Source organism: Thamnophis sirtalis, unplaced genomic scaffold (genome assembly GCF_051295495.1).
Source record: "Thamnophis sirtalis isolate CommonGarterSnake01/CBP01778 unplaced genomic scaffold, rThaSir2_p1.2 scaffold_12, whole genome shotgun sequence".
Classification (NCBI taxonomy): domain Eukaryota; kingdom Metazoa; phylum Chordata; class Lepidosauria; order Squamata; family Natricidae; genus Thamnophis; species Thamnophis sirtalis.
In genome coordinates this window covers 61,534,393-61,552,792 of record NW_028261392.1, presented here as the reverse complement: position 1 = coordinate 61,552,792, position 18,400 = coordinate 61,534,393, and the positions used below count along the sequence as shown (strand labels likewise).

At 40.6% G+C, this 18,400-nt stretch overlaps 1 protein-coding gene across 1 annotated transcript in view; it reads right to left on the bottom strand.

Moving 5' to 3' along the window:
• The window catches only part of CACNA1E (calcium voltage-gated channel subunit alpha1 E), a 407,324-nt gene that overhangs the window by 314,065 nt on the left and 74,859 nt on the right, over positions 1-18,400 (bottom strand). Inside the window, exons 3-4 of the mRNA XM_087726930.1 lie at positions 6,360-6,465; positions 4,613-4,752 (exon numbers count right to left, since the gene is read on the bottom strand). Of these exons, the coding sequence (XP_087583056.1) occupies positions 4,613-4,752; positions 6,360-6,465 (246 nt within the window). The remainder of the gene's footprint in view (positions 1-4,612; positions 4,753-6,359; positions 6,466-18,400) is intronic.

Sequence of the window (18,400 nt, the reverse complement as noted above, 5' to 3'; positions counted from 1 at the left end):
TTCACATAAAGGTAAGGGTTAGGTTTAGGGTTAGGGTTAGGGTTAGGTTAAGGGTTAGGGTTAGGTTTAGAGCGTTAGGGTTACGTTTAGCGTTAGGTTAAGGGTTAGCGTTAGGTTTAGCGTTAGGTTAAGGGTTAGGTTTAGGGTTAGATTTAGGCTTAGGTTAAGGGTTAGGTTTAGGGTTAGGTTTGGGGGGGTTAGGGTAAGGTTTTCGCTTTATTTTTACATTTTTCGATCACAGCGCGATGTTTTCATCGCGCTGTGATGACGTCAAATGCGCGCTTTCGTCGACCGCGATTTTGTCGTCCACGGTTTTGTGGTGGAACCACCTAAAACTAAGGAGAAATTTCCTGACAGTTTACAAAAATTAATCAGTGGAACGACTTGACTCCAAAAGTTGTGGGTGGAGATTTTTAAGCAGAGATTGAACAACCTTTTTTTTTTTTTGAAATGACATAGGGTTTACTGCTGGAGCAGAGGGTTGGACTAGAAGACCCCCAAGGTCCCTTCCAACTCTCTTATTCTGTTAAATGGTGCTTCTTGCCACTGAGGAGAAGATCTTTCTCATCCCTAATTGCCTGGTATAGTTTTAACTGGAATCTGATCTTTATGAAAAGCTACATCTTTTATCTGGAATCATATTCTGAGTTACATTTAATTCACTACCGAGAGAGAGAAATCGCAAAGCCCATTCTATTCCTGGTCCGGCTGTACATAATAAATAATCTGGAAATAATCTTAATATTATAAAAAACATAAAGTCCTGAGAGAAATAGTTAACTATAATTTCTGCCCTACAAGACTGTTTCTTTCTGTCTGCATCTATAAGGCTCTGAATTCCAAATGCAAAATGCTTCTTACTATTAAAGTAACACAAACCCCTTGCAAAATCGGCACAAGGCCGATCTTGCAAAAAATAGATAGCAATCTTCACTAAAACATGGGATTAGCTTGGGAAAACAAGGAAGTGTGAGAAAGAAGCTAAAGACTATCCTGCATTGATTCTCTTTGGTATCAAAGGGAAGGAAGGGGAAACACTGGCTTTTGAAATTCTGTTGCTATTGCCTATATCAGTGATGGGGAACCTTTTTTGGCTCGCGTGCCATAAGTGGGGGGAGCGCAGGGGGGTTGTGTGTGGGTGTGCCGCACCCATAATGCAATGCGTTACCCCCCCAGTGCGCATGCGCGCATGAAAGACACTCCCCCCCCATTTTCCTCCTCATTCTAGAACAGTGTTTCTCAACCTTGGTGACTTTAAGTCCTGTGGACTTCAACTCCCAGAATCCCCCAGCCAGCTCTGCTGGCTGGGGGATTCTGGGAGTTGAAATCCACAGGACTTAAAGTTGCCAAGGTTGAGAAACACTATTCTAGAATGTACATCTGAATATAACCCATATCCAACATAGTAAAACACCCAAAAGAGCAAACTGCTGTAATTTCTAGAGTCAAATTCTCCTCCCAGAGGAGAATATTATAGGTATTTTCTCTAGTTTGCACTGGACTTTTTCAGAAAGCAAAAAACGTCATGAGATGTTTCTACTCTCTGCTCCCACACAGGCCAATAAGCATACACAGTCTACAAGAAGTATGTTTATATATTTTACACAACCATAAACATAAGGACATAAGGAGCCAAGGTGGCACATAAGGACATAAGGAGCCAAGGTGGTGCAGTGGTTAGGGTGCAGTACTGCAGGCCACCTCAGCTGACTGTTATCTGCAGTTCAGCGGTTCAAATCTCACCGGCTCAAGGTTGACTCAGCCTTCCATCCTTCCGAGGTGGGTAAAATGAGGACCCAGACTGTGGAGGTGATATGCTGACTCTGTAAAACCGCTTAGAGAGGGCTGAAAGCCCTATGAAGCGGTATATAAGTCTAACTGCTATTGCTATAAGGAGGTTCTATTGTCCAGAGACCAATGTAAGATACCCAAAGGGCTTTTTTTTTGGAGGAGGGAGGGTACCTTCAAGTCAATGATAACTCCTGATGACCTCTAGACAAGTCCCTGCAGTTTTCTTCGCAAGATTTTCAGAAGTAATTTTACCTCTGCCTCAGGGCTCAGAAACCTTAACTGTCCCAAGATCACCTGGCTGGTTTTCTGCTAGGTGGGACTTAGAATCTTCCAGTTTCTAGCCCAGTGCCTTAACTACTTCTTGATCCATCCAAAGTATATTTTGCCCAAAAATATTCATAATACTTCCAACCTTTGTTGCATGCATCGTGTGCATTTGTGCCTGCATGCATACAGACTTATATAATTCAGAGAGAGCAAGAAAACCAGCTAATGTTAAACAATGAAATATATTGATATATCAGCTTGATCTGATCATCACTGATAATCCATTGAGCAAGCGTTCTGTAACATGTTCATAATTCTGTCTAAAGTAATACCATGCCAAAAGTCCCTGAAGATACCAAGTCACATATGTCTAGCAAAGAATAATTATCTTAGGCTGCCATTTCAGAGAGAATTCCGCATTGAGTGTATAATTCATAAATGTACTTTATTTGGTAGCATTCATAGAGCAGAACATAATGCTGGCAATCTCTATCACGCACTCAGAATTATTTCCAAACCTTTCTTAAATGTGCCCTATAAGGATGGTTGATGCTGTGTCTTTCAAAGCACTGTGAAACGTATTAGCTATACTGATTTTTAGAGGCCCTATCAATACATCCGCCAGATAATTGGAATGTCTATGAAGTGTTTGTGCCTTTCATTACTCAGCTGTACATTAAAAGGATATCAATACAAAAGGATGTGCAAATAACTTAAAGTGGTTTATTAAATGTGTTTTAAATGAGTTATTCCAGAAAAAAATGTTCAGGTTATGCCTGTTAATGCACACTATCTACTAAAGTTAGTAATGGGTACTATGCAGTGGTGGGTTTCAAAAATTGTTCGAACCTACTCTGTGGGTGTGGCCTTCTTTAGTTAGTCGTTACTCAAGGTGCTAGTCGTTACTTATAAAGCCCTGCGTGCCATCGGACCTGGGTACCTGAGAGACCGCCTCCTGCCAATTACCTCCCAAAGACCGACTCGATCTCACAGGCTTGGCCTTCTCCAGGTTCCATCCGCCAGCCAATGCCGGCTGGTGAACCCCCGGGGGATATGCTGCTCCGGCCCTCTGGAACGAGCTCCCTGTGGAGATCCGGACCCTTACTACCCTCCCGGCCTTCCGTAAAGCTACTAAGTCCTGGCTGCTCCGACAGGCTGGGGGCTGTTGAAGTATCCAGCCCCGCTCCATTTGTGACTGTTGTGTATTTTTAATTTTTTTTGTATTGTCTTATTTATTCCCCTTTCCCTGTTTTATTGTGAGCCGCCCGGAGTCCTTCGGGAGTGGGCGGCATACAAAACTAATAAAATAAACAAACAAACAAACGTGATGTATCATGATGTATTGCAATGTTTTTGGCCTTTCCTGAGCTGAGGGTGGGTGTGGCCTGTGCATGACACATCCAGGCCATGGGGCACCATTTTGACACCCGTATTACAGATAGAAGTAATAAATTTGACAATTATTTTAGATAATTTTTCAGTCCTGAAGTCATACAGAATCTTCACAACCACACTTTGATAATATAACGTTAACTCTAAACATAACTACTGATGTTATACAAACACATTGCAATGTGAGGTTAAATTATGTAGTAGAGTATAAAGTAGTAGCAATTTGACTACTTTTGACATGTTATGGTTAGACCATCAGTGCTGGTTAGAAAATTGTTCTGAGAAATTGGGAAATTATTCATATTCCTCGTATTAAGGATTGAATTCAAGAGATGTGTGATTTATACGTTTTTGAAAAGGCATTTTATCTATTAATTTTTTTAAAAAAAATGATTCCATGTGTTTTCCTCTCTGACATAGATTTCATGATATTTTGTAATGTCAGACAAGCATTAATTTTACCCGTTCAGATGAATTGATAAATTTGTTTGATATTTATTATATAATATACATCAATAGCTTCCCCCTCTCTATTAGTATTTATTTATTTATTTATTTATTTATTTATTTGTTTGTTTGTTTGTTTGTTTGTTTATTTATTTATTTATTTATTTATTAGACTTATGTACCGCTTCATAGGGCTTTCAGCCCTCTCTAAGCGGTTTACAATATATTTTTTTAGCAAATTGAGTCAGCAACTTGCCCCCAACAATCCGGGTCCTCATTTCACCCACCTCGGAAGGATGGAAGGCTGAGTCGACCTTTGAGCCGGTGAGATTAGAACCGCTGAACTGCAGATCACAGTCAGCTAAAGTGGCCTGCAGTACTGCACCCTAACCACTGCGCCACCTCAGCTCTTTTTGCTTTGTTTCCCTTTTTGCACATTTAAAATTTTTACATTCATTACATTCATTTATCTAAAACTTGTTAATAAACGAACAAGTAATAAGTTTATTAAAAAAAACATGGAGGTGGAGATGATCAGGCTTAAGGAATGAAGCAGATAGTTAGAAAAACAGTTAACGCTTCCTGTTGCAAATTCTCTCACTTGAACTTGCTTTAAACTTTTTTTGAAAAGAAATTCTTCTTACACACATTCACAGTCCAAAAACATTCTCAGCAACTTTAAATAATGCAATGACTATGAATAGAACAAACTTACCCACTTAGGACCACAATGAAATCCATGACATTCCATCCATTTCGCAGGTATGAACCCTTGTGGAAAACGAATCCCAACGCAACTATTTTAATGCCAGCTTCAAAGCAAAAAATCCCAATAAAGTAAGGTTCTGTCTTTTCCTACAATGACAGAGGAAACAAACAGATCAGAAATTGTAATTAGCAACTATCAAGGGGAAAGTTTTGGAGCTTCCTAATTGCAATTTCTAATTTAGAGTTTTGCGTGACCTATGTTTATTCAATCCAATTGAATTCAACAGGATTTAATAAGGTCATAGTCTTAGATTATTTACTGAGATGGCCTTGAACTTTTTCAGAATATAATCAGTAAATTAAAAAGCAAAAAAACATTAGTTCTGATTAATAATCCAGACAAGTTCTGAACAGTCCTATTGATTTCAGAAGAATTTCCCTTAAGTGGGATGGATATATCAACATCCAATGAATTCCTTTTTAGTGCCACACTTTATATGGGACTAAAAGATTTTAAATATTAAGCTTAGGCTCTTTGTGACTAATGAAAACCTTGTTGCCTGCTAATTCTTGTTCTCTCACTCTCCCTCCCTCCCACACACACACAACTGCTACATGTTTAAAGCAACAACAAAAACTAGTTCCAATTACTTAGAATCAGATGGTACATTTTAATAGTGTTAACATAATTCACTAATCTGATGACAAGTGGGCATCTATCACTATCTTATCTCCCCATCACAGACAACGTTTACTTCCTAGTAATTTACAAGCTTGCTAATTTGTTCAAATTCAGAATGGCTCCATGCAGAGTGTACAGGAAACAGTTTCAAACAACAAAATTTAGTAATAAATTTTCACACCCCAATCTTTTGGCTTAATTTATTGTATGCTCCCAGCCACTTTGTAGTGGCTTTGTACAACTTTGTACAACTTGGCCTAGACTAATTTTCAGAAGAAATAAGAGCCAAGAGTGTTCTGTGCCAACTAGGCAGTGGTGGGTTTCAAAAATTGTTGGAACCTACTCTGTGGGTGTGGCCTCCTTTGTGGGAGTGGCTTGCCACCCATGTGACCGGATGGGAGTGGCTTGCCGCCCATGTGACCGGATATGAAATTATGAATTAGTACTTAGGTCGGTCCAAGTGGCTATTCAGAAACTCTGGCATTGAAGCATGCAAGTCTTAAAGCTGTCAAGTTACAAGATCCTTGCACCCCTAACCGTTTAGGAAAAAAAACTAGGGGTCTTCAAACTTGACAGCTTTAAGACTTGTGGACTTCAACTCCCAGAATTCCTCCTCCAGTCACGTTGGCTCAGGAACTCTGGCATTGAAGCATGCAAGTCTTAAAGCTGTCAAGTTACAAGATCCCTGCACCCCTAATCCTTTAGCAGTGGTGGGTTTCAAATTTTTTTGGAACCTCTTCTGTAGGTGTGGTCTGCTTTCCGGGTCCACTGATAGAACCTCTTCTAACCGGTCTGGTAGATTTGACGAACCGGTTCTACCGAATAGGTGCGAACTGGTAGGAACTCACCTCTGCAACTAGAGTTGGAACTCTGCAATTACAACAAGCATCTCCAGCCTTTGCTAAAAGACTGGAGGACTGTTCTACATCATGATAACACCCCAAACTCTGAAGGTCAAGACAAATCGGAATAGCTGCTGATTTATCATCCTTGAGACTGAAATTATACAATGGAAAAACTGCAGCTCTGTCTAGAAGAAAGGAAAATCAAACAAAAATCAAAGTCAACTTACTAATCTGCGAGACATCGGTGTCTTATCATCTTCGGGGAGATGCTGCTCCAAGGCCAAAACGATGCAATTCGCAATGATGGTTGCCAGAATCATGTATTCAAAAGGCGTGCAGAATGATGTTAAGGAATACACAATGAATAGGAGAAATGGAACAACATTCTAAATCAATTGTCTCCTTGTTCAATCACACTTCTTTGTTGTCCCTTTTACACCCCTTAATACTTATTAATATCACCTACCCCAGAAAAATAAATCTTGGGGGAGTAAGCAGTAAAGTGGAACATTGGTGAATATATTTGGAAGCCAGTGGTGAGCTTCAGATTATTTTTAGAACCTCTTCTGTAGGTGTGGCCTGCTTTGTGGGAGTGGCTTGCCAGCCACGTGACCGGGTGGGAGTGGCTTGCCAGCCATGTGACTGGGTGGGCATGGCCAACTTGTAAAATGTGGTGAAACTCACTTAACAATGCTCTTGCTTAGCAACCAAAATGTTGACTCAGAAACTCTGGCATTGAAGTGCGCAAGTCTTAAAGCTGTCAAGTTACAAGACCCTTGCACCCCTAACCCTTTAGAAAAAAAAACTCCAGGGGAGTTCAAACTTGATAGCTTTAAGACTTGTGGACTTTAACTCCCAGAGTTCCTCCTCCAGTCATGTTGGCTCAGGAACTCTGGCATTGAAGTGTGCAAGTCTTAAAGCTGTCAAGTTACAAGACCCTTGCACCCCTAACCCTTTAGAAAAAAAAACTCCAGGGATGTTCAAACTTGACAGCTTTAAGACTTGTGGACTTCAACTCCCAGAATTCCTCCTCTCACTCTTCATCTTGATGATGTCCAGATGGGCGGGTGGAAGGAGCTGGAACCGGTTCTAAACAGCACTACAGATTTGTGGAACCTCTTCTATAGAAGAGGTTAGAACTGGCAGGAACCCACCCCTGTTGGAAGTTATACAAGTGATGAAGCAAAGATCCAAGTAGAATGGCACATATTTTTGTACACATTTGAGTGTTCTTCAACAAATCACCCTAGCATTTTTATGGTGTGTGATGTTTCAAATAAAAGTGAGAAGTACCAAAGTTCTACACATCTATAAAATTCACAGCATAGTAATGAAGAGAAAATAAAATAATGCTACTGTATGTATGTAGCCTAGAAATTCTTAAAGGAAGGATAAAATAACACACAAAACAAATATATAAATGAGTCGCAGTAAATCTGTGGATTGAATTTCAATAAATTAATTGTCCGTGGAAAGTGTATAATTTCCTTATGTGGTGGCCCCAGGATCTCAATCTTGTCAGTTTCTTTAGCCAATTCAGCGACATAAAACAGTCATCAAGTAAGCCCTGGCTGATTGCCATCCAAAGAACAGCAAAACTGAAGCTGAGTTCATCCCATGCTGCTGCTAAGCGAGAGGTTCCTTTTGCATTAAACCAAAAGGCTCAGAATGAGCCATTGAAAAGACTAATCTGTCACCATCCATTATTGGCAGCTCCATTGTTGGTCAAGGGTGGGTGTGAAGGGGAAGCTGTCTCTCTGAAGCTTTAGAAAGCTGAGAAATAAAATTGTTGTAATTATTAATATTGTGTTGCCACAGACTTCCACTTTCCGATCAGCTGTGTAGGTAGAGATCGACTTAAAAGTGGCAATTTGAGTTGTCAGGGTTATTAAGGCAAGGATAAACCAAACTCTCAAACTATTAAATTATCCATGTAGGACTGGCAGGTTTTGACCCCCAACTCATCCTTCTCTCTGCCTCATGGTTCCCTTCCCTCCTTCCTCACACATCAAACTCCAATTTTGTCTCTTTGCTTTGGTTCCTAGCTTTCATCTTGCAACTGTAGTCGGTATAACAAATGCACGCTTTTAGAAGCAAAGCTGCAGAAATCTTTCGTCCTGGCTAAAGAAAGTTTGGTTGATACTCAGTGGAATACCTAGGGCCCAGTGGTGGGTTTCAAAAATTGTTGGAACCTACTCTGTGGGTGTGGCCTCCTTTGTGGGAGTGGCTTGCCATCCGTGTGACCGGATGGGAGTGGCTTGCTGCCCATGTGACCGGATGGGAGTGGCTTGCCACCCATGTGACCAGATATGAAATTATGAATTAGTACTTAGGTCGGTCCAAGTAGCTATTCAGAAGTTACTGGTTAGAAGCAATCGTAAAGCAAGATATGAAATTAAAACCAGAAATATTTTGTTGGCCATTTGAAAGGAAGTATAATATATATTTAATTTTACACATGTTAGCAATAGCAATAGCAATAGCAGTAGACTTATATACCGCTTCATAGGGCTTTCAGCCCTCTCTAAGCGGTTTACAGAGAGTCATCATATTGCCCCCAACAATCTGGGTCCTCATTTTACCCACCTCGGAAGGATGGAAGGCTGAGTCAACCCTGAGCCGGTGAGATTTGAACCGCTGAACTGCTGATCTAGCAGTAGCCTGCAGTGTTGCATTTAACCACTGCGCCACCTCCAGCAGTTGCTGGAATTGTGTTTGCACAACAGTGGAAAAACAGAGATGTGTAAATGAATAAATATTACAATGTGCAGGAATAAATAAATTGACAATTAGAATCAAGAAGGCTTTGAATACTTTTTCACGTGGGATTGGTTTCAGCAATTGCCAAGTAACGGAAAGAGAAATTAGAAATCCAAAAGTATGAAAGAAAACACCAATTATGTAAGGAAAGGTCCCTAAAATGTATAAGGAAATATTACTGGATCATTATTAATGCATAGATAACTGCGGGACATTATACACCCACAGTGGTGGTTTCAAAAATTTTTGGAACCTCTTCTGTAGGTGTGGCCTGCTTTCCGGGTCCACTGGTGGAACCTCTTCTAACCAGTTCGGTAGATTTGACGAACCGGTTCTACCGAATAGGTGCAAACTGGTAGGAACCCACCTCTGCTCGGGCCTGACTTTATACCCCCATCTACACTGAAATTATACCAACATCTACACTGAGTCAGGGGTCACCCAAGTCTACTTGCATGAGTTGGAATGATGTCAAGGGAGAGCTAGTCCTGAAGTGAAGCAGATGAAAAATGCTGCATTGTTCTTTAAGCACCAGTTGCCAAAAGCTAGCACTTTGCTATTTATATGGAATGTGATCAGACTATTAGTATGTACCGTAGTGTGAGAGAATTCTCACACTATGGTAAATACTACTTCTTTCTATTAGTATTTACCATAGTGTGAGAGAATATTGCAAACGTCCTGCTTTTTCCTGTACCCAAAGTGGTTTCTGACTGTAAATTGGATTCTCAGACCTCTCAAGAAGCTAAATTCTACATATTGCTACATATTACCATATATGGTGGACTTGTAAAAAGGTTAAAACATTTTGGATAAAAATATGGTGGATTATGCAAAATGTTCTTTAAAAAAGGATAAAGTTTACCCCTCGGTTATTCCTGTTAGGTATAACTAATGATTGTACTGTTATAGAGACTAACTTGATTTTGCATTTAATAACAGCAGCAAGACTGTTGGTGGCGCAATACTGGAAGAAGGAACATTTGCCTACTATTCAAGAATGGACATTAAAAGTTAAAAACTTAGCAGAGATGGCTAAAATATCAGCATATCTCTAAGACCACTCAAATGAGAGATATAAACTGGAGTGGAGAAGATAGATTGACTATATTCAAAATAAATACTAAGAAATTCCAGATACTTTATGACTGAAGAAACAAGGAATGATATAATCTGTTTAGAGTTAGCCTAACAAAAGAGGAATTCAAGCTCAAATGAAAGATGATACTAACTTTTTTTTAAAGTTTATTTTAGAACATCTTTGTTAAAGATTTATACCCTGTATTTGTTCTGGGAAGTCGGGGCGGGGGAAGGTTGGGGAGGGGTTGGGTTCGGGTGGGGAGGATGGGGGAGGGGAGGTAAATATTTGTAAAAGCCTTTTTTTCAAAAAATTTCAATAAAAAAAAGAAGCTAAATTCTTAGCAAAAGCTTTCTAATTCAATTCACAGGACCGCAGAGATCGGTAAGGAGAGATGCAAAAAGATGTATATTCTGATCACTGACAACCTGCCTTAGAGAGTTTAGCAATAGCAATAGCAGTTAGACTTATATACCGCTTCATAGGGCTTTCAGCCCTCTCTAAGCGGTTTACAGAATCAGCATATTGCCCCCAACAACAATCCGGGTCCTCATTTTACCCACCTCGGAAGGATGGAAGGCTGAGTCAACCTTGAGCCGGTGAGATTAGAACCGCTGAACTGCAGATAGCAGTCAGCTGAAGTGGCCTGCAGTGCTGCACCCTAACCACTGCGCCACCTCGGCTCTGAGAGTATTCTCTCTCAGCCCTAGTGTCAGAACCTCTCCATTAGATAATTAGGAAAGAAGACCATGAGACTCCATGGCTAGAAATCAAGTGTACTTTTACTAATTATAAATGATTAAAGGCATAGCGAAGTGAAGACTGATTATTTAGGCGCGAAAGCGATTGATATATAGAATAACCCATTCCCCACCCCTTGGCATCACAGTTACAGTCCAATCATAATTCTCCCAAGTGTCAGGTGTGAGATAACTTCAAAAGGCATCACGAAGATGGAATGTCGGTGCCGTTAGTCCTGGCGGGAATCTCCTACGCATGCGTAGTCCGACAGGGAGCTGAGCTCCAGAACCTTCCTCCAGCACAATTAGTAACCCCTCCCAAATACCATGCCCTCCCTCCCCATTTCATGGCAGCCGAAGCAACAGCAAAGCAGAGGCTGACACCTAGGAAGGAGGCAATGGCGAACCATTTCTGAAAAATCTTGTCAATGGAAAAGGTCAGAGACTTATCCATTCCAAGAACTGGATGTGACTGAATGGAAGAAAAAACCAATCTCCCTCTCCACTTATAACTAGCAACAGCATTTCCAGCAGCAGAGAAAGAGGGAGACTTTTGTGTGTGTGTGTGGAGGTGGGGGGGGAGTTAGCCATGCAGGATATAAACTGATCTCTTCCGCTGTCAAGTGGAATTTAAAAAGCCACTGACATTGTCTCCCTAATAAGAGGCCAGGGGCAGGGTAGGATGTAGAAAACATGAGTTAAATAAATGCCTTGGAATGTGGAACTAGGAGTGAGAACTGGATGAATGGAGCCAGAGATTTTCCATATGGGAAGTGTCTTCTGTCATATATCATGAGAGACCAGAAGGGAGCGAAGCTGAAAATCCTATTTATCATATAAAAGTGCCAGAGGAAGGTGATGGTGAAATGAACTGTACAAGGAAGATGCCAAAACGGATAATTTGGCCGTAATTCCTAATATAAACCTTGATTTGAACATAATCAGTAATAATAATTATAGCATAGAGCCGAGGTGGCGCAGTGGTTAAATGCAGCACTGCGGGCTACTTCAGCTGACTGCAGTTCGGCTGTTCGGCTGTTCAAATCTCATCGGCTCAAGGTTGACTCAGCCTTCCATCCTCAATAGCAATAGCAATAGCAGTTAGACTTATATACCGCTTCATAGGGCTTTCAGCCCTCTCTAAGCGGTTTACAGAGTCAGCATATTGCCCCCAACAACAATCCGGGTCCTCATTTCACCCACCTCGGAAGGATGGAAGGCTGAGTCAACCTTGAGCCGGTGAGATTGGAACCGCTGAACTGCAGATAACAGTCTGCTGAAGTGGCCTGCAGTACTGCACCCTAACCACTGCGCCACCTCGGCTCTTCAGAGTTTCAACATAACTCTTTAAAAACATTAAAGCAATTTTGGAGATTTTGGTTTATAAAAAAGAACATTCTCGTTGAAAAAGAATTAGGTTTCAGAGAATTAATATTTTTCTGCTCTTAGTATCTTTCTCAAATGTCCCTTTTTTCTTTGCTGAATACATTATTGAGGATTCTGTTCCATTCCTTAACATATGAGCCGAGGTGGCGCAGTGGTTAGGGTGCAGTACTGCAGGCCACTTCAGCTGACTGTTATCTGCAGTTCAGCGGTTCTAATCTCACCGGCTCAAGGTTGACTCAGCCTTCCATCCTTCCGAGGTGGGTGAAATGACGACCCAGACTGTGGGGGCGATATGCTGACTCTGTAAACCGCTTAGAGAGGGCTGAAAGCCCTATGAAGCGGTATATAAGTCTAACTGCTTTTGCTATTGCTATGAACATGTAAGGATTTTTCAAAGTTAGTCTCATGTCTTCAGATTTTAACTCCAGGAAAAACCAGCACAGAGGGCATAACATATTGCTACTGTATATATACAGTATTGCAATTTTGAGATTCCTATTTAAAGCAAGTCAACACAGTATGCAACTCTCTCAATTTCTAACACTTAAAAAGTTACATTGGAAGTTCCTCTCTTCTATTAAGTTTGGCGGATTGCCTGGCCGAATGAGACCTGAGCATGGAGAAGCCAAAAAAAAAAAAAATTAAAGCAAAAAATGCTCTCCCATTTATCTTCTTTTACTTCCCATTTTCTTAGTAATCAAAACACTTACTATTGCCATAAATTTGTATATACTGCAGGTCACGGCAAGTATATGATTTCTCTTCCACACAAGGAGAAAAATTATACAGGTTCCAAAAACTTGTACCGTATGTGCTAGTTACATAAATTATACATTTGCTTCTATATATATACAAGCAAGTGTATAAATGCTTTCTGTGAATAAACCTGCAGTATATTTCAACAGAGTGGCAAACGTTACAGCTACAGATCAGTACTCTATGCTAATTAGATGATGAGCTGCCTCAAGCATCCTGCCCTTCTCTCCAAAGACCCTTTATGGTGAGGTTCACCGACAAATGCGCACACGACAAAACCGCACCGACAAAACCGCGGTGAGAAAACCGCGACATTGAAATCGCACCCACAACAGCACACCAACAACAGCGCGCCAACAAAAGCGTGCCATCAACAAATAACGCGAAAACAAGATAATAACCCTAACCCTAACCCTAAACCTAACCCGGAACCTAACCCGGAACCTAAACCTAAACCTAACCCTAAACCTAACCCGGAACCTAACCCGGAACCTAACCCTAAACCTAACCCTAAACTTAACCCTAAACCTAACCCTAACCCTAACCCTAAACCTAACCCTAAACCTAACCTGGAACCTAACCCGGAACCTAACCCTAAACCTAACCGTAAACTTAACCCTAAACCTAACCCTAAAGCTAACCCTAAACCTAACCCTGAACCTAACCCTGAACCTAACCCTAAACCTAACCCTGAACCTAACCCTGAACCTAACCCTAAACCTAACCCTGAACTTAACCCTGAACCTAACCCTGAACCTAACCCTGAACCTAACCCTGAACCTAACCCTGAACCTAACCCTGAACCTAACCCTAAACCTAACCCTGAACCTAACCCTGAACCTAACCCTGAACCTAACCCTAACCCTAACCCTTACCTTAACCCTAATCGCGCTTTTGTCGGCGCGCTGTCGGCGCGCTGTTGTGAGCGCAATTTTGACGTCACGGTTTTCTCACTACGGTTTTGTCGGCGTGCTTTTGTTGTGCGCGCATTTGTCGGGTCATGTATGGTGAAACTTGGCATAGAGCATGCACCTTTTAAAAAGAGGACTGTTATAAAGTGGGACACATGGCTGCCAGAATGGGATATTAAGAAAAAACATCAGTTTAAGTTTATTGAAAAGTTGCTCCTGAACAGCTAAATAGATAATAGACTGCATTTGTCTTTCCTGGGATGGCATATAAATAATTGCTGCTTTCTATTCAGAATATGGCTACCTTTTCTCTCTCCAACTCACAAATCTTCGGACTAGACCCATTCTCCTATTTTAATATAACTTCCTTTCTTTTCCTTCCTCCTTCCCTTCCTTTCTTTCCTCCCTTCCCCCAAATTTTTAAGGCTGAAAGGGGAACCAAATGCTTCACTTGTGTTAATTTCTAGGTTGAAGTAGAATGAGAAATGGCAAACTGAACTCAATACGTTTCTGTGTTGAACTGAGTGTTTTGTGAAAATTTTCTGTGCTGTTATTTAAAACAACATATTGATTGTATCTTCAAAACATTTTTGAAGATTTGCAAAATGTCAAAACATCTTTTAAAAAAGGAGGAAAACCTTAATCCTCCTTTCTTTGAGGGAGATGGGCGATGGGTATATAAAACATAAATAAAATAAATAAATAAGCCCTCAGATGACAAAATGACAGAAGACTATTAATTCACTCTTAAATTCTATTTCATTCCTCTGTCAATCCTAGAGAATATAGTTTAAAATTAGGGTAGTTGGTCAGTTCTGTTTCCTACCTATTCAGTGAAATATAAAACTGACGCATTTTTAAATTATTGGTGCAGACGAATTTGCAATTTAACAAGATACAGTTCATTATTACAATGAAGAAATAACTTGAGAGCCAAGCTAGATGAGATATTAATGAACTTTGATCAGATTATCTGACATTTCCCCAAAGAAAAAAAAACTTGCAAAACTTCCCATGTGCTCTTAAGTTCATAAAGAAGTTCTCTCAACCATTTTTTCCACATAATTCTCAGATGGATTAGTCTGCTATTCAATATTAAGAGAAGTTGCAACCTATGGAAATTCCTGGTTATCTTAGTAAATGTGAAGCTGTGATTATTTGATGTAATATAAAGTATATTAACAAATCTATAAGAAAATTAACACTTTAAAGATTATAAAGAGACTAGTGATTTCCTAAATTATTATTATTTTAATTATAATTAGATTTTTTTTCCTGCTGGCCAGGCTAATGTTCTTTTAACTGTTGCTGGACAGAGAGAACATACATAGGAGATTTCCTGGCCATTTGTGTGAAGCAAACCTCACTGAAATTACCATTAAAAGTACAAAATATTCTCCCATTCATTTCCTCCTTGGCTTTATCATCATCCCTATTCTTATATAATAATGTAGGGGATCTAAATTTACACAATTCCCTTTTTATGATCCTGGAAGCCAACAAGTGAATTACAATTCTAAACATCCTGGATTCCTTCTAGAGTGTCCAATCAGATTTTAATGAAGTGAATAGCAATAGCAATAGCAGTTAGACTTATATACCGCTTCATAAGGCTTTTAGCCCTCTCTAAGCGGTTTACAGAGTCAGCATATTGCCCCCAACAATCTGGGTCCTCATTTTACCCACGTCAGAAGGATGGAAGGCTGAGTCAACCTTGTGAACCCTGAACAGGATTAGTAACCCAGCATTATAATGCTGGATAGGCATTTTTGGAATACGTGACATCTTGAAATACACAGATTGACCCCTCTCTATCACTCCTACACATAGAAGCAAGTAAGAACATGTCAGCATGTTGTAAAATTAAATTATCTTGTTTTTTTGGACAGATCACCTCCGACAGCCAAAGCTGTTATGAATCAATTCTGTTCAATATATGAGAATGTGCCCAAATGATAAAAAAAACAGAAAGGATAACACAAACAACATGTTCAACTAAGAATGAACACAAAAGGAGATTATTTAGAAAACTTGTATTAGTCTATCCAAATCCATTTGGGTGACCAACTCACAACACATTCTGCTTACTTATTGTAGTTACTAGGCAGCAGTTGTTCATGTCGAATAAGTAAATCAAGATTCTAGAGCCGAGGTGGCGCAGTGGTTAAATGCAGCACTGCAGGCTACTTCAGCTGACTGCAATTCTGCAGTTCGGCTGTTCAAATCTCACTGGCTCAAGGTTGACTCAGCCTTCCATCCTTCCGAGGTGGGTAAAATGAGGACCCGGATTGTTGTTGGGGGCAAATATGCTGACTCTGTAAACCACTTAGAGAGCGCTGAAAGCCCTATGAAGCGGTATATAAGTCTAACTGCTATTGCTATTGCTATTGTTGCATGCTTATAACTTGGTGCGATGGAGAACTAGGGATGAGGTCTAGAGTCTCAGTAATCTGGTCTTTTTATTCTCCTTATAGAACACTAAATCATTTGGGACAAATGGAAAGATTCCAGACATAAAGGCCATATAGTTTGTATCACATAAGAACATAGTTTTTCTCTACCAGACCTAGTCCAGCCCTCAGTTCCTATGATGGAAAACTGAATGGGAATGACATGAGGTGCTTTCTCCTATGACAGTCTTCATCAGCTCCTGCTATTCAGAAGTCTACTATAGCAGTTAGACTATAGCAATAGCAGTTAGACTTATATACCGCTTCATAGGGCTTTTAGCCCTCTCTAAGCGGTTTACAGAGTCAGCATATCGCCCCCACAGTCTGGGTCCTCATTTCACCCACCTCGAAAGGATGGAAGGCTGAGTCAACCTTGAGCCGGTGAGATGAGAACCGCTGAACTGCAGATCACAGTCAGCTGAAGTGGCCTGCACCCTAACCACTGTGCCACCTCGGCTCTACTACTCTTTTGTGGGGGGCAATATGCTGACTTTGTAAACTATTTAGAGGAGTGGTAGTCAACCTGGTCCCTACCGCCCACTAGTGGGCGTTCCAGATTTCATGGTGGGCGGTAGGGGTTTTGTCCGATACTGAAACACTTTCCTTTTTAAAAAAATTTAATTGACTTCCCTACTTTATAAATCACCATTACTGTGGAACCGATGGGCGGTTAGAAAATTTTGCTATTAAGAGAGATACAAAAGTGGGCGGTAGGCAGAGGTGGGTTCCTACCAGTTCGCACCTGTTCGGTAGAACCGGTTCATCAAATCTACCGAACCGGTTAGAAGAGGTTCCACCAGTGGACCCAGAAAGCAGGCCACACCTACAGAAGAGGTTCCAAAAATTTTTGAAACCCACCACTGGTCCTTGGATATGATTATTCTACACTATCATGCTCATATTTATAAAACTCAGTGCCTCTGTGAAAGGTAAGGATGACTACTGCGTTTGTGGTGCAATCAGAACATTGCGTATGTTGAAGTTGTTTTAACGCAAACCAAAGATGCCTTTTAAAAAACAAGTTTACATCCTATTCTTATGCATGCCAGTGCTGTGTGTGAGGTAATTTAAGGTGGTTCTGACAAGTGTCGTCGGCATCTTCATATCCGGTCACATGGGCGGCAAGCCACTCCCATCCGGTCACATGGGCGGCAAGCCACTCCCACAAAGGAGGCCACACCCACAGAGTAGGTTCGAACAATTTTTGAAACCCACCACTGGGCGGTAGGTATATAAAGGTTGACTACCCCTGGTTTAGCAATGGCTGTAAAGCACTATGAAGTGTTATATAAGCCTAAGTGTTAATGCTAGTGCTTTGATGATGCTTTGGCTTATATTAAGGATAGGCAACTGGTATCCTCCAGGTGTATTAGATTTCAAATCCCATCAGATCCTGGGAGCACAAGGCAAGGCACCGTGCTGATAAGGGAGGGCAACGACTTGCTGAGATGAAATTGACCATTAATTCACATTCCAAAATGAAGGAGCCGCATTCTCTTCCCCATTTGTTAAGGAAAAAACAATGTTTTTACTTCTTTTAATGATAATGGCCAAAATATTCTTAGACCACACAAGTAATCATGTCCACATAATCCCCCACAATTGGTCTGGTTACTTGAAAGAGCCATGGTGGCGCAGTGGTTAGAATGCGGTACTGCAGGCTACTTCTGCTTACTTGCTGCTGCCTGCAGTTTGGCAGTTCGATTCTCACCAGGCTCAACGTTGACTTCCATCCTTCCATCCTTCTGTGGTCGGTAAAACGAGGACCCAGATTGTTGGGGGCGATATGCTGACTCTGTAAACCACTTAGAGAGGGCTGTAAAAGCACTGTGAAGCGGTATATAAGTCTAAGTGTGATTGCTATTGAAAGCTCTATTTCTTTCTGTATTTTTTTCTGTTATTGGAGAATGCCACACTTGCATTTACAGAAAGACATGGGGAATGCAGGTTTGTAAATGCACAGCTGCCTCCCTTCCAGTCATACATTAGATAGGGATTGATATAATTAAATTGGACATATGATTTTAACAGTATCCTTTGAAAGTACATTGTTGTTTTTAATAAATCCATTCTAGCAGTTTCTCAGGACATTCTGTACCTTACACAATCTCAGGAACAGTTTCAATTTATGGTTTGAGACTGATGCAAAAAGTAGCCTAATTAAATGAGTGTTTTTAAAGCTGGTGT